The sequence below is a fragment of the Sciurus carolinensis genome, chromosome 7, assembly GCF_902686445.1.
Source record: "Sciurus carolinensis chromosome 7, mSciCar1.2, whole genome shotgun sequence".
NCBI lineage: Eukaryota > Metazoa > Chordata > Mammalia > Rodentia > Sciuridae > Sciurus > Sciurus carolinensis.
This window is the reverse complement of record NC_062219.1, coordinates 28,637,492-28,652,991: the sequence shown is the minus strand read 5'-3', so window position 1 is coordinate 28,652,991 and position 15,500 is coordinate 28,637,492. Positions and strand designations below refer to the sequence as shown.

General features: G+C 38.5%; 1 protein-coding gene across 8 annotated transcripts in view; it reads right to left on the bottom strand.

The window, feature by feature from the left end:
* Positions 1-2,337: 2,337 nt before the first annotated feature.
* Map7 (microtubule associated protein 7) overlaps positions 2,338-15,500 on the bottom strand; it is a 171,452-nt gene continuing 158,289 nt past the window's right edge. For 7 of the 8 annotated variants that reach the window (XM_047557613.1, XM_047557616.1, XM_047557608.1 and 4 more), the window contains 3 exons: positions 13,384-13,486; positions 8,647-8,870; positions 2,338-3,606 (listed from right to left, as the gene is read on the bottom strand). In XM_047557613.1, coding sequence (XP_047413569.1) covers positions 3,596-3,606; positions 8,647-8,870; positions 13,384-13,486 — 338 coding nt within the window. In that variant the 3' untranslated portion in view covers positions 2,338-3,595. The remainder of the gene's footprint in view (positions 3,607-8,646; positions 8,871-13,383; positions 13,487-15,500) is intronic. The other variant, XM_047557610.1, reaches the window with a different exon arrangement.

The following is a 15,500-nucleotide window of genomic DNA, read 5'->3' as shown; positions in this document are numbered from 1 at the left end:
CCTGGCAAAATATCTATAAATATTCATATAAATGTCTGATTATAACTGTAAGGGCATTTGGGTTTTCATGTAGTATTAGGCATGGAGTAGGGTTAGGGGTAGGGCTAGGGTTAGGGTATGAATATCTATAACTATACAATTGAATAAAAAATGAAAACACACATGAAATTATGTGGGAAAACCTATACAACTGTATATGTTTCCACAAATGGATAGTTTTCACTCTAGGCCTGTGCTGCTTTACTTTTAAAAATGGGCCTTAGATTCATACATGAAAATATATTAATATTTATGAGATTATCAGTGGGTATGTAAATGTACCTGTCAAAATATCTGAATACTTATGGAAATGTACATGATTATACGTGTAAGGTATTTTGGTTTTCATGTAGTGTTATGGGTGGGAGTAGATCTATGGGTAGCTAAGTTTAGGGTTAGGAATGAACATGCATAACTTTGAATAAAAAAATGAAAATATACATGAAATTATGTAGGAAAACCTATATAAAGGTTTTTACAAGTGGATAGGTTTTAGTGTAGCTCTGTTGTGACATTTTGGTTTAAAAATGCGCCATGGATTCACATATGAAAATATATGTATATGACATTATAGGTGTGAATATACATGTACCTGGCAAAATACCGAGGCATATTCATATAAGTTTACATGATTATACATTCAAGGGCTTTTGCATTTTACTGTAGTGTTAGGGGTAAGGGGAGGTTTAGGGGTTAGGGTTCAGGTTAGGGAAAATACACATGCATAACTATATTTTGAATAAAAAATGAAAATAACAAAATCATGTAGGAAAACCTATGCAAATATATATTTTCACAATAAAAATACAAAGGATAGATGAATATATTGGTGACTACTAAAATTTCATTTGTAATCTTTAAAAACACTTTCAGTACAAACTCCATGATGTATTTGTCCACATGTAATTTAACTTTCATGTTGCACTGCTGGTAGATTGGATATAGCACCTGATAAATCCCAGGCAGATGACCAGGCAGTTGGTTCTAAATCTATACTGCAGTGTCCATTTATAGATATTTAGAAGCAAAAATGCATGAAATGAGGTATACAAATGGGGCAGATCCTGCAAGCGCATGCCTGGCTAGTACCTCAGGTATGGCGCGCTCCTGGCTCCTGCCCTCCTCTCACCCCGACTCATGCTTCACTGCTGCCTCATTTGGCCAGGGTGCCTAATTCTGCTTTTAGAATATTACTGCTGCTTCTTCACTGTAAATCTTTCAGTCAAGGCACTGGAGTGATTACTCACGGGCAGAGAAGGAACTTCCCCAACCTTCCCAGAGACCCCGCTTGCTGATGAATCTTTATTCATCTGAAGGAATTCTGGTTGGACTAGCTTTCATTTCAGGTAGCTGCCTTATGCAAGAGGAAACAGACTTCCTTCCTGTGATAGTGGAGTTTACCTACCATACAAACCAGTGAGGGGTGAATGACTTAACTGACCTGGACAGTCCTACAAAGGAAACTGAAAGCCATTCAATCATTGTCCCATGGTAATCGTCATATTTGAGCATGCCCCTTAATGTAATGGCCTACTGGAGAATTCCTTAAGGTCATCAGGTGAACACAGATTTTCAAGTGTGGAACAGCAAGCAATTCAGCCATTGTGAAGATCAAAGTCATTCTCCAGCATTGCTGCTCTTAACAAAGTATAGTTCGAAAATTTATCAGTTCTAATTAATACTTGATTACTCGGAAGGCATTCAATGTGCTAATGATTATACAAATTTAAGAATATAAATGAAAAAAGGAAAACTACTTTGCCAAAAAAGAACTACTACTCTGCACTGTAAGTAAACTTACTGAATACCTACCTAGAGGAAGTGGGGAAAATGTCATTAAGGTTAAGAGAAATTGAAAACCAGAATCAAAATACAGTCTGGAAAAAACAAAAACAAACAAACAAACAAAAACCAAAAAAAAACCCAGAGCCTGTGCCTCTGTATACAACCAAAGCCCTTAGGTTTGATCCCCAGCACCAAAAACAACAACAAAAAAGTAACCTAAGTGGTTATAACATGAGAACCCTAATAATAAAAATATGTCAAACACCTTACTGGTGTTTTATGGTAGACCAATATAAACAAATAAAACAAGTTTGTTGAACAGATTTTTTTTTTTTTTTAATATAGTGACTATGTGTACATGGACAACTGAGAACAGGGAAAATTCCCAAATTAATGTTTTAACAAATTACAAGCTGTTGCTAAAGATCATTTGCTTGGATTGAAAAGAAATCATCCAACAGATAAACAGTCTCTCAAACAGATTAACCAATCCTTCCTATAAAATCGACACACTGTAGTAGTATAAATTTATTTTTAACACTCCACATTAAAAAAGGAAAAAAAATGCAGTTCCCTCTCCTTCTACATTTAGTTATTAGTTGTCTTTTACATGGGAAAATAACATTGAATTTATATCGGCAAACAAAAGTGCAAGTTTGTACAGCTAGGCTCAGCAGCAAAAGTCAATAACAATGAAAAGTGAAAAGCTCACGGAAGCTGTGCAGAACGAGGACCTCTGTGAGGGTCCCTGTCCTGTGTGTCACGCACGGTCAACATTCCATCATTTTTTCATTGCTCTGAAACGAGCAAAACCAAATTTTTTTCATTTAAAGACATATTAAATCTTTATTCCCCCCGCTCTTCCCCACATAATTTGTGATCAGGTAAGGCAAAGATAAGTCCCCCCATCATTGGGGACAGCAGCAACATACAAACTTCAGAAAGAGCCCTGAATCATCAGTAACATTCTCTCACGGTGACATCAGAAGGAGTGCATCTGAGAAAGCAAATTTGCAATGTTGTCACATTGTTCTAATTTGATTTATCTGGAAAACTTTATAAATACATTACTTAAGAGGAAAGTAAATATTTTCTTGCTCTGAAAAAATAATGCTTTTTTTCACATTTTAAAACTTGTTAGGATGCTTTCGTAAAAGGAGTTGTCAGAAGAGTATGACAGCTGGGTTTGCAGAATGTCCATGTACAAGTTGCATTTACAAGAACCTGGTAATCTGCCTATAATTTGCCTCTACAAATAGAGCTCTTTGAAACATCTAAACAAACACAGGTTTAATTTAAACTCCTCTCCTATTCACTCTACTTGTAGAGCAAAGAGGTACTTATTTTTCAAGTATTACCTTGTAAAAAGGTCATTTTTTTTTTTGCCAATTTTATATGTTACACTTTTAAGACCAAAATATCTATGTGAAAAATCATGCCTAATCAGTCCATTTCTTTTATAATCAAATGGTCTTATCTTTTAGAGAATGCAGAAAAATATTGATTTGCTAATAAGAAGGAATATACTGGAAAGAGCCATTTTAAAGTACCGAAGGATAAGGAGCATTTCTTTCTTCCTGTTGGCGAATATTATTAGAAAAGCTATCCAGTCTGTTGTCTTTAGCTGGTTTTAATAAAGTCTTTTCAAACTGATGGTCAAGAAATCTTTAGAAAACTGGAGGAGGCGGATGCTCCTTCGTGGCATGAAAGGAATCTCATTAATTGTAGAAATTCTTGCTAAATTTCTGCTTTGGTTCTTCAGAAGAAATGCTCATATAACTTCTATATGAAGAGACAGAAAAAAGAACAGATTAATAGCATTCATCTAAAATATTAAAGAATACTACAGCAATATTTTATATTCCTAAAATTTTACCATGCAGTTAAATGCATTGTCTTATGTAAGAATAGGCAATGTGTTAGGATCATGGTCTTGTATTTAAGTGAATTCCACCACTAATGGGAAAAAATATATCCTTTTCTTTAATTCAAATTAGTCTACATCATTTACATTTCTAAACTGCATATAGCAATTGTAATTTTCTAGGAGGGATTTAAACATTTATTTGTCTTATGTCCTTAGTACTTGATGCTTTAGGGCTCCAGACTTAAGTTAGAGGCTAAATGTTGATAGTCATGATAAATAATCAGGAACTCTTCATTAGCTAAGATCCTGGACACTGGACTGTGTCTTCCAGAGAAGGTATGAAAAGGTGAGGACAGTGAGAATGGATTTACAGGTAACTCAAAAGGTGAGTTAAGGCCTGACAAGTAAAGCAGAAAACGTGTGGAAATTCTGTCCTTTCCCATGAATCTGTGACACGTTAAAGGAGGAACCTGCTCGGGGTTTGTTTCTACCAACATAACATTGATCAGATTGTTCCTAGAAACTTCAGAAACTGATAGTCAGACTATGGGGGGACTTCAGGACCTCCTCTCAGAACCTAGAAGGTGGAGTCCAATGAAGTCTTTTCCCAAGGTCAGCACACTGAAGGAGAAAAGGAGATGAGCTTCTTGGGTATTCAAAATTGGCCTTTGCACCCTGTTAAAGGATTTTCGTCACAAGTCCCCAGACGGATTTTTTTTTTTTTTGGTACTGGGGAATGAATCCAGGGGCACTCTACTACTGAATTCTCAACCAACTCTTTCTATTCTATTTTGAGAGTGTGTCTAGCTAAGTTGCTCAGACCTCAAACCCTCGATCCTCCTGCCTCAGCCTCCTGCAACTCTGGATTTACAGCCATGTGCCCCTATGCCAGACTCCCTGATGGAGTCAAAAAGGCAACACAATTTGACCACAAATAAATCTATACTAACTCCATTAAAATATTCTGCATTTCTGCTGACACACTGGTGCATGCCTATAATCCCCACGACTCAGGAGACTGAGGCAGGAGGATTGCAAGTTTGAGACCAGCCTCAGCAATTCAGTGAGACCCTCAACAATTCAGTGAGTCCCTGTTTCAAAATAAAAAGTAAAAAGGGCTGGGAATGTGGCTCAATGATTAGTTTCCCTCTGGGTTCAATCCCCAGTACAAACCAACAAACAAAAATCTGCATTTTTAGCCAGTTCTATTCCTTATAGAGAGATGCTGGTCAGCATGCGAAAGTGGTCTGGGAAAAGAAGTCAACAAAACTCAAACAGGTTTGAAAAGGGAGGGAGTGGTATCATCCCACTAATTCCTGATACCAATGGGATTGTGCTGTTGTGCTGCAGTGACCACTAAGTAATAGTTGATGTTACTCTTTTTTCTTTATTTTTCGATCCTGTAAAAGTATTGTTGTATTTTTCTTTTTAAATTAGCACATATTGCCAGATATGGTGGTGCACTCCTGTAGTCCCAGAGACTAAGGCTAAGGCTAAGGCAGGAGGATTTTAAGTTCAAGGTAAGCCTCAGCAATTTAATGAGACCCTGTCTCAAAATTAAAAAAACAAAAAGTTTTTTTAGTTTGAGTCCATCCCATTCATTGATCTTGCTTTGATTTCTTGTGCTATGGGAGTCTTGTTGAGGAAGTCTGATCCTAAGCCAACATGATGAAGATTTGGGTCTACTTTGTCTTCTATTTGGTGCAGGGTCTCTGGTCTAATTCCTAAGGCCTTTATCCATTTTGAGTTGAGTTTTGTTCAGGGTGAGAGATACAGGTTTAATTTCAATTTACTGAGTATGGGTTTCCAGTTTTGCCAGCACCATTTGTTGAACAGGCTATCTTTTCTCTATTGTATATTTTTGGCTCCTTTGTTTAGTATGAGGTGACTGTATTTATGTAGTTTTGTCTCTGTGTCTTCTATTCTGCACCATTGGTCAGTCTGTCTACTTTGGTGCCAATATCATGCTGTTTTTGTTACTATTGCTCTGTAGTACAGTTTAATGTCTGGTATTGTGATACCTCCTGTTTCACTACTCAGGATTGTTTTGGCTATTCAAGGTCTCTTGTTCTTCCAGATGAAGTTCATGATTGCTTTCTTTATTTCTATGAAGAATATCATTGGGATTTTAATTGAAATTGCACTGAATCTGTATAGTGCCTTTGGTAGAATGGCCATTTTGACAATGTTAATTTTGCCTATCCAAGAACATGGGAGATCTTTCCATCTTCTAAGCTTTTCTTCAATTTCTTTCTTTAATGTTCTGTAATTTTCATTGTAGAGGTCTTTTACCTCTTTTGTTAGATTAATTCCCAAGTATTTTATTTATTTATTTTGAGGCTATTGTGAATGGAGTGATTTTTTCCTAATTTCTCTTTCAGAGGATTCATCACTTATGAATAGAAATGCATTAGATTTATGCATATTGATTTTATATCCTGCTACATTGCTGAATTCATTTATTAGTTCTAGAAGTTTTCTAGTGGAGTTTTTTGGATCTTCTAAATACAGGATCATGTCATCAGCAAATAGTGACAGCTTAATTTCTTCATTTCCTATTTGTATCCCTTTAATTTCTCTGGTCTGTCTAATTGCTCTGGCAAGTGTTTCAAGGATGATGTTGAATAGAAGTGGTGAAAGAGGGCATCCCTGTCTTGTTCCCATTTTTAGAGGGAATGTTTTCAGTTTTTCTCCATTAAGAATGATATTGAGGAGCTGGGGAGATAGCTCAGTCGGTAAAGTGCTTGCCTTGCAAGCACAAGGCCATGGGTTCGATTCCCAGCACCATTAAAAAAAAAAAAAAAAAAAAAAAAAGAATGATATTGGCTGTGGGCTTAGCATAGATAGCCTTTACAATGTTGAGGTATGTTCCTACTATTTCTATTTTTTCTAGTGTTTTAAACATGAAGGGGTGCTGTATTTTATCAAATGCTTTCTCAGCATCTATTGAAATAATCATGTGATTCTTAACTTTAAGTCTATTGATGTGATGAATTACATTTATTGATTTCTGGATGTTGAACCAACCTTGCATCCCTGGGATAAACCCGACCTGATCATGGTGCAAGAATCAATAAATGGGATGGACTCAAACTAAAAAGCTTTTTCTCAGCAAAGGATACAATCAAGAATGTGAAGAGAGAGCCTACAGAGTGGGAGAAAATCTTTTCCACACGCACTTCAGATAAAGCACTTATCTCCAAAATTTATACAGAACTTACAAAACTTTACACCAAAAATACAAAGAACCCAATCAATAAATGGGCCAAGGAACTGGACAGACACTTTGCAGAAGACATATGGGCAACTAATAAATATACAAAAAAGTGTTCAACATCTCTAGTAATTAGAGAAATGCAGATTAAAACAACTCTAAGATTTCGTCTTACTCCAATTAGAATGACTATTATCAAGAACACAAACAATAATAGATGTTGGCATGGATGTGGGGAAACAGGCACACTTTTACATTGCTGGTGGAGTTGCAAATTGGTGCAGCCACTCTGGAAAGCAGTGTGGAGAATCCTCAGAAAGCTTGGAATGGACACACCTTTTGACCCAGTTATCCCACTCCTCGGTTTATACTCAAAGGACTTAAAATCAGCATACTACAGTAACAGTCACATCAATATTTATAGCAGCTCAGTTCATAATAGCTAGATTGTGGAACCAACCTAGGTGTCCTTCAACAGATGAAAGGATAAAGAAACTGTGGTATATAAACACAGTGGAATATTATTCAGTCATAAAGAAGAATAATATTATGGCATATGCAAATAAATGGATGGAATTGGAGAATATGCTAAGTGAAAAAAGCCAATCCCCCCAAAAAAGGCCGAATGTTTTCCCTGATAAGTGGAAAATGATATATAATGGGGGTGGGGGTGTGGGGAGTGAGAGAAGAATGGAGGAACTTTGGATTGTGTAGAAGGAAATGGGGTGCGGTAATGAAAGATGGTGAAATGAGACAGACATCACTGCCCTATGTACATGTATGATTGATTGCACGAATGTCGAGTCTACAACATGTACAACCATGGAAACAAAATGATGTACCCCATTTGTGTACAATGAATCAAAATCAGTCTGTAAAAAATTAAAAAATAAATAAGATAGACAAAAAAATTTCAAATTCTTTTTTAAAATAAAGATACTGAATAGAAAAAAACCCCATAAATTAGTGTGTATTAATTACAAAAGATAATAGCTTTTCTTGTGGCATATTTGTACACACATATAACATATTTTGATCCTTTCCACCCCAGGACCCCTCTCCCTCTCCAGCTATCGGGGTTTTTTTGGTACAAAGACTTCAGGTCAAGTGTGAATACTAGGAACAGCGTATAAGAGCATTTCAAGCAGTTTCAATAGGAACTACAGGGGTGGATGTTCCTTGGGCTCAACGTGATCTTAGTTTGGAATACTGCTCTTATTACCTAAACCGTAACTTTCCATCACATTACATTTTAGAGACCATAATGTATAACCCAGGTTGTCAAACCCAAAAAAGAAAAATGGCAAGAGAACAGGAGGGCGGTTTTCAAGTATCTGAAGACCTGAGAAAGAAGGAAAGAAAAACATCCCAACCTGTCTCCAGTGGGCAGAACGAGGCTGCACGACCCGTCGGTCAGGACAGGAGCCTTGTCTGAACACGCAGCCCATTCTCATGGTGCATGCTGCCGACAATGAGCCGCCCTGTGACGTGAGGCTGATGGACACGTGCTGGGTGCCACGGACTGAGTGGGAGGATTGGAGGAGCCCTGGTAGTTGCCCCGTCTGACTCAAAACTCAACTTCTATGATCCATGCACAATCTTTTCCACTGAGTCTTATACTTTCCCCTTGAAGAACAAGTCTCACCAGAGTCACACTGCAGAAGGTGACAGTCACACTGCATGGCCTCCTGGGTATCACACATTTCTGATGATTATAGACGGGAGTTGGAGGGAGGCTTACCTGCAGTCTGCTGTGTCTGAACACCATCTACCTGAGGCAGTGGCCCAAGTGTCCCTTCTTCATCAAAGGCCAAAATCGGATTCAAAGGAATTTCTGGGCTCTCACTGTTGGTGACATCTAATCTGGATGGTTTAGATCCAATGGGTAAGTTTATAATTTCTTCAAAATTTTCATTCTGGACCGATACTCCATTTTCGTTTGGTTGTTTTTCCAAATTGGGAGTACTAGGGGATTTGAAGAGCCAAATTAAAAGAGTTAGTATTAAAATTAGAAAATGCACATTGATAACAAAGATTATTTTGTAATATATAATCTTACAGGTTTATAATCAAAAAAACCAGACTGATGACCACATCATTACTAACAAAAAGGGTGAATGGTGACATATGTATATTTTAAATTATTTTCTAAAATCTGGGCTGAGCTTAGTGCAGAGCACTGCCCTAGCATGAGGCCTTGATTTCATCCCTGGTACCACCCAAGCGATCCTGTTCTTTTTGTTATAAAATTTATCAAGTAGGACAATTTATCAATTAGAATGGACCACCATCAACAGAAACAGACCATCAGCAGCAGCATCATCAGTTCTGAGTATGCAACAATTTCTGCCGCAGGCTGTTCACACTTACTTGCTCATACAGAGTAGCACCTAGGAGGACCTTCACTTCAAAGATGAGAGTCCTAACGCCAAGAGGGTGAATCAATGATCTACACAGAGTCATGCAACTGCTGAGACACCAAGGCTAAACTCTTGACCTATATATTTATTTTATGGTAGTGGGGATGGAACCTGGGGTACTCTATCATTGATCTATGTCCCCAACTCCTTTTATTTTGAGAAAAGTTCTTTCTAAGTTTCCCAGGCTGGCCTCGAACTTGTGATCCTCCTGCATGAACCTCTCAGTCTGATGGAATTATAAGTGTGTGCCACCAGGTCCAGCTGTTTTTTTTTTTTGGAGATGGAATCTTGAAATGTTACCCAGGATGCTCTTGAACTCCTGGGCTTAAGTGATCCTCCTGCCTCAGTCTCCCAGGCATCTGTGACTACAGGTGTGCACCACTGTGTTGGTTATTATGCTTTATGTTCCAACAAAACAATACCTGTGCATCAAAGGAGAGCTAGCCCAATCTTACCATTCGTTGTACTGACTGCAGCAGTATGCCACGTGCAAGCTTTGTAATTTGTTCAATGCTCAACAAATTATCTGTAGTTGTAATGATGCCAATTGCTTGAACTTTCAGCAATCACCTTTCTTCACTGCCTCCCCAAATGGTAAAATAAAGCTAATGTCAATCCAACTTTTCCAGTGCTTTTCAAAGAGTTTTTGTTTTTATTGGTCTATTGGAGGAATAGTTCACTTTTCCTACTAAGTAAGGACTAATGACTTTGTGGAACACATTCTAAAGCATTTCTGATCTGAATACTTTTGTATGGTTCTTGCTAATAATTAAATTAAAATTTTTTTTTTTAGGGGGGAAAAAGGATGCCTGTCCTAAGCATCACACAAGGCACTGCAGGGTCTGAAAATATTGTTTGTAAAAAAAAAACAATTAATGAGACACAGAATATGATGTTCTATTTTGCGGCAGGGAAAGGAGCCTTGGCATTGCTGCATGTGACTGCATACTCAAGTGTGTGTACACACCTTCACACACACTCAAGTGTACGCACTTGTGCCCAACACCTGCCATTCTAAATGTCTAGGTCCCCACGCCAATCCTCCTGTTCTTTTCCAACACCAAGTGGGCTCTCTGTAACCAGAGAAATAGTTTTGGTGCTATAACCAAAGAGAATTTAAGTAGAAGTTTTGGTAAAAGTCAAAGAACAGAGCTGTATCTCAGAAGCCCTCCCTCCTTGGCACTCCTAAATCTGTGATCTTGCAGGCGGTTATCAAGTCAGAATGGCCACGGCCAGGCCCAGACCCAGCTGACCTAATCAACCCCTATGCCTACCGATTCTTTCTTGTTAGCAGTCAGAGGAATAAGTGTGTCAGATGCTTTGAGTGACCAGCAATTACATGTTCAGGGGACACTGTGCCCAGTAGAAACTGTAAATCGAAACTGATATCACTGAGGTTAGGGATCATAGATCTGTGTGTCCTCCCTGGTAAGAGCACCTGCTTTTGAATTCCCCCCCTTTGGTTACACTTTGGAGGTGGAAGGGTGGATGCAAGACTCTTGAGGACTGTGCACAAACACCAACATTAAACACCAACATTACTAACCACCCTTGTTTAAGACAAGAGGAACATTCTGTCAAAGACAAAGCCCCCTAGGGCTACAAATAAGCACAGTGTCTTCCGGGATAGATAAAGTAGATAGAGATGTTAGCTTCTAGAACAGTCTCAGTCGGGGGTCCTCAAAAACTAAACTTCCTCTGTTCTCAAGCTGATATTCCACCCAGCCCCCTCCCTTTGCACTTACACATTTTTCTGTATCCCCCTCCCCTCATTCCGTAGCAAGATTCCTATCCACTAAACCTTCTAAATTCTATGGGAGAAGAATGTACCATCTCAAACCTGGCTCTGGAGTAAGAACTTGTCTGCTCAAGGTCATATATTTATATTTCACATTTATATATTTCATACTTATAAATTTCATATTTTACATGTTAAAAATCTACATATTTTATAAACTTATTTTATAAAATTAATATATACTACACAAACTTATTTGTGACTATATCTATAAACTCTTTAAATATGTACTCATATATGACTTTATTCCTTTAAAAGCCGACCAGAATTCTGACAACACACACTCTTCAGTTCTGTTAGTGTGAGCCTGTCAAGGGGCAAAGGTGATGGGCAAGGAGAATGACTTGGGGCTTGAAAAGAAAATGCAGCCCAAAGCCTGACAGCCAAAGAAGTCCCAGGGGCCAGAGGTCTCACTCAGGGGTGCAGGTAGGAGATGTCTCCAGTGACTCTGGCAAGTGATTTCAAGGTTGACTTGAAACTGGGAGTGAAAGGGGATATTAATGGACATGGTACATATTTACTTATTTATTTTGGTACTGAGGATTGAACCTGGGGGCAATTTACACTGAGCTACATTCCCAGCATTTTGAAACACTAAGTTGCTAAGGCTGGCCTTGCACTTGTGATCCTCCTGCCTTAGCCTCCTGAATTGCTAGGATTATAAGTGTGTATGCCAAGTGCTCAGCTTTAATAGGATTTTCGATATAACTGTTTAAAAATTTGAGTCCTCACAGAATCAAAGAGAATATTTACTCAGTTTTTACTTTTATTTATTTATTTTTTTGAGATTGGGTCTTACTCTGTTGCCCAGACTGGCCTGGAACTCCTATGCTCAAGTGATCCTCCTGTTTCAGCCTTCCAAGTAACTGGACAACAGGGGCCTGGCCAGATGACTTTTTAATTGTTGTTGATTATATTGTAAAACATTTTATAGTAGTATGTTTTTAGATTAAGAAGACAATTTGAGGACCTTCGGTTCTCCATAGGTGGCAAACACTGTTATTACAAACATGGAAATATGTGTAAAAGTTAAAAAAATTCATAAAATGAGTAGATTCCAAAATTTTAAAATTTTTACTTTTTAAAAAATATTATGAGACAGATTTTCACCATGTTGCTGAAGTTGCCCTTGAACTTGCTCTCCTCCTGCCTCAGTCTCCCAGGTAGATGGAATAAGTGAGATTCCAAAAATTTTAGTCAGAACTAAAAGCTTCGAACATCATTTAAAATATTTTTATTAGTTCTCTATGACTACATGTTATGGTTTGGATATGAAGTATCCCCCCAAAATTCCTGTGTTAAAATGTAGGAATTTTAGACGTGAGATTATCAGATTATGAGAGCTGTAACGTAATCAGTTCATCCCGGTTTGAACAGATTGACTTGGTGGTAACTAGGCAGATAGGTGGGGTGTGCCTAGAAAAGTCATTGAGGGTGTGCCCTGGAAAGGAGCATCTTCCCTGTGGCCTCTTCCTCCTCTCATCCCCCACCCTTGTTTCTGCTTCCTGACCCTGCCATGAGCTGATGAAGCTTTCCTCTGCTGAGCCCTTCCACCATATGTGCTGCCTCATCTTGGGCCCAGAGCAATGGAGTCAAACTGTCTATGGACTGAGACTTTTAAAACCATGACACTTCAAATAAACTTTTCCTTCTCTAAGTTGTTCTTGGATATTAGGATCACAGTGTTCACTAGATGTTTAGGTACAGGGTATGATTACTTTTATTTTTCATTTTGAAACTGTTCTTATAATGCTATTGGTATAAATGAACGAGAAGAGAAAAATAATTTTTCTTCAATCCAACCCTTCTCTTGATTCTTGTAACTGTTTAGTTCATGAACAAGAAGCTCTGCTACAAATATCATAAGAAATACTGGCCTCTAGATTACTTTTATTATGGAACTAACCTGTGACTCATTAGAATATTATATATGTCTAAAACACAATTGTCAGACACTTGAAGAATGTGAATATGGTCCAGATCAGGTTAACTGTATACAAAGAAAACTAACAAATTACTGCCTGTAATTTTCTATAATAATCACTAAAACCTCACTATCAAGACTCAGGAAAGAAGATATTGTACTATCTCAGAGTACAGAATTATAAGCCCAATCAAAAATTAATCAGCCCAAATTAAAATAAATCTTAGTGTTAAAACTTTAAAACTGCACCAGACCCAGGAAATTTTGGTCGGGTAAAAATAGCAGTGCTTCGCTTTAATACACTATAGTGAAAAGGGCCCAAGTTGTTTAACTCACCTCTCCAAGGTCACTTCTGATTGATGTAGAGTGACCACATGTGGGCTGGTGGCAGGTTCTCCATTTCCTGGAGAGTTTGTCATACCTGGAAGTACAGATACCTCTGTGGATAGCAAAAGAGATAAATGATTACTAATACTCTAACATCAAACCCAGACTCCAGAAGCCAGTCTCCTTGGATTTATGTCCTGACCCTGCAACTTACCAGCTGTGGAAGTTTCAGTAAATCACTTGAACTCTCTGTGCCTCAGTTTCCTCATGGATATAGTACTAACTCACAGGCTGGTGTGAGAATTAAATGTATTAATACATGCAAAGTACTCAGAACGGTGCTTCATGCAGTGTAAGGGCTGACACAAACGTTACTATTACTTTCGCTTGCACCAAATTGGCTCTGAGCAAAAAAATCGATACTGAAACAGCAACACCTGAAGATAGCAGTAAGCTGACTTGATGAGGCTGACAGGAACATCTTTGCTGAGGGACACAGAGCGAAGCACCATGGAAATACCATAAGTACCACCTGTACAAACTCGGCTCTAGTCACACTTAGAATCATGCAAGTCCCAGTGTACTGTACCTACCTGTGCTACCTCATCAATACTCAATGTTGGAGTTCAGCTTTATATGCCTGACTTGATAATCTGGGACAGGGTTACTTAGTCCTATACACATTCACACAGGTCAGAGTTTCAGAGAAATCTGTGGCAGTTTATGGTTTCAGCTTGACATGAAAGAATAACTGAAATAATTCCAAAAGAGTTATTTCACAACCTGCCATAAATTCAGTAAACTGTGAGAGGAACAAGGAGTCTGAAGCAGAGAAGTGACTGATAATTTTAAAAATGCTGAGGTTTGTGAAGCTGATAACAGGAACCTCTGAGAAGACTTCTGGGTAGTCTGTGACCCTCCCTGCCCATCCTAGAATTCTCTTGGTAGCACTAACACCACCTTTCAGCCCTAAAGTACGTATCAGACAAGGAGAAATGGAATACTTGATCCTCAAGCCTGTTTTTAGCAGTTTTAACTCAAATCCAATTTATGTTAGTGTTGATAAGCACAGTATGTCATTGACAGGTTTCACCTCTCCTCCCGCCTTTGTTCAGCCTTGGATTGAGTTCAAAGAATACTGAAGGACCAGATGGGAGCATCAGGAAGGGGGGAAATGAAAACAAAACCAAGGAGCCTGGCCAGGCAGACTGTAGCATCAGCCCCTAAATAACCCACATGTTGCCATGTGCAGACTAGAAGGATCACTCAGGAAGGCTCACTGGTTGCTGAGCCTGCTCACGGCCTGGATCTATTATAACATGCATGGAGACAGCATGCTAAAGTGCAATGGGGTTAATATGCAACCCCTAGAACTGTTCTCCAAATACAAGTAGAGTACCTATAAGAGACCATGAAAACCTCCCTATAGAAAAATCACGACACACAGAAACTAAATAGCTTCTCCTGAATTAAAACCAAACACCAGTAATATTTTACATTTGGAAACCCTCATTTATAGGGAATGGTTCCTTTCCACACATCATCTCATTTGATCTGTAATCCAGCCTTCTGAGGTACTCCAGTCTTTCTTAAAATTTGTTAAACAGAAAAAGAAACTGAAATACCTCTAGTCCCTTTTTCCATTTTGACTTGGTAGATAAGGAAAGAGGAAGACTGAGCGATAAGCTATCTACCATGCTTGGTATACAATACCATGCTTTTTATACAATCATGGAAAAACACCTGAAGCAGAATTGGGTGCTGGTAACCTGGGCCTGAGCTGGTCTGAGTGGGGCTTGTCACTGGAGCTGAGTGTCTGCTGGAACAGAGACTGTGCCTACCTTGTTGACTCTGAATCTCAGCACCCACAACAGGTCCTGGCACAGAAGGGCTCCAAAAATGTTTGTTGACTAAGAGAACATCCCTCTAGCTCACAAGGCTAACGTGGAAGTGAAACAAGGAAGTGTGTGAAAGACATACCCAACACAAGGCTAACTGGATCACAGCACTAAAACTGAGGCTGAGCTCATCTTCCTCTACTCTGCATCTGGTTTAAAATCCCCAAGAAACCAACTAAGTCCAAAAATTATAGAACATGATCAACTTCCAAATAAATTTCAATTAAT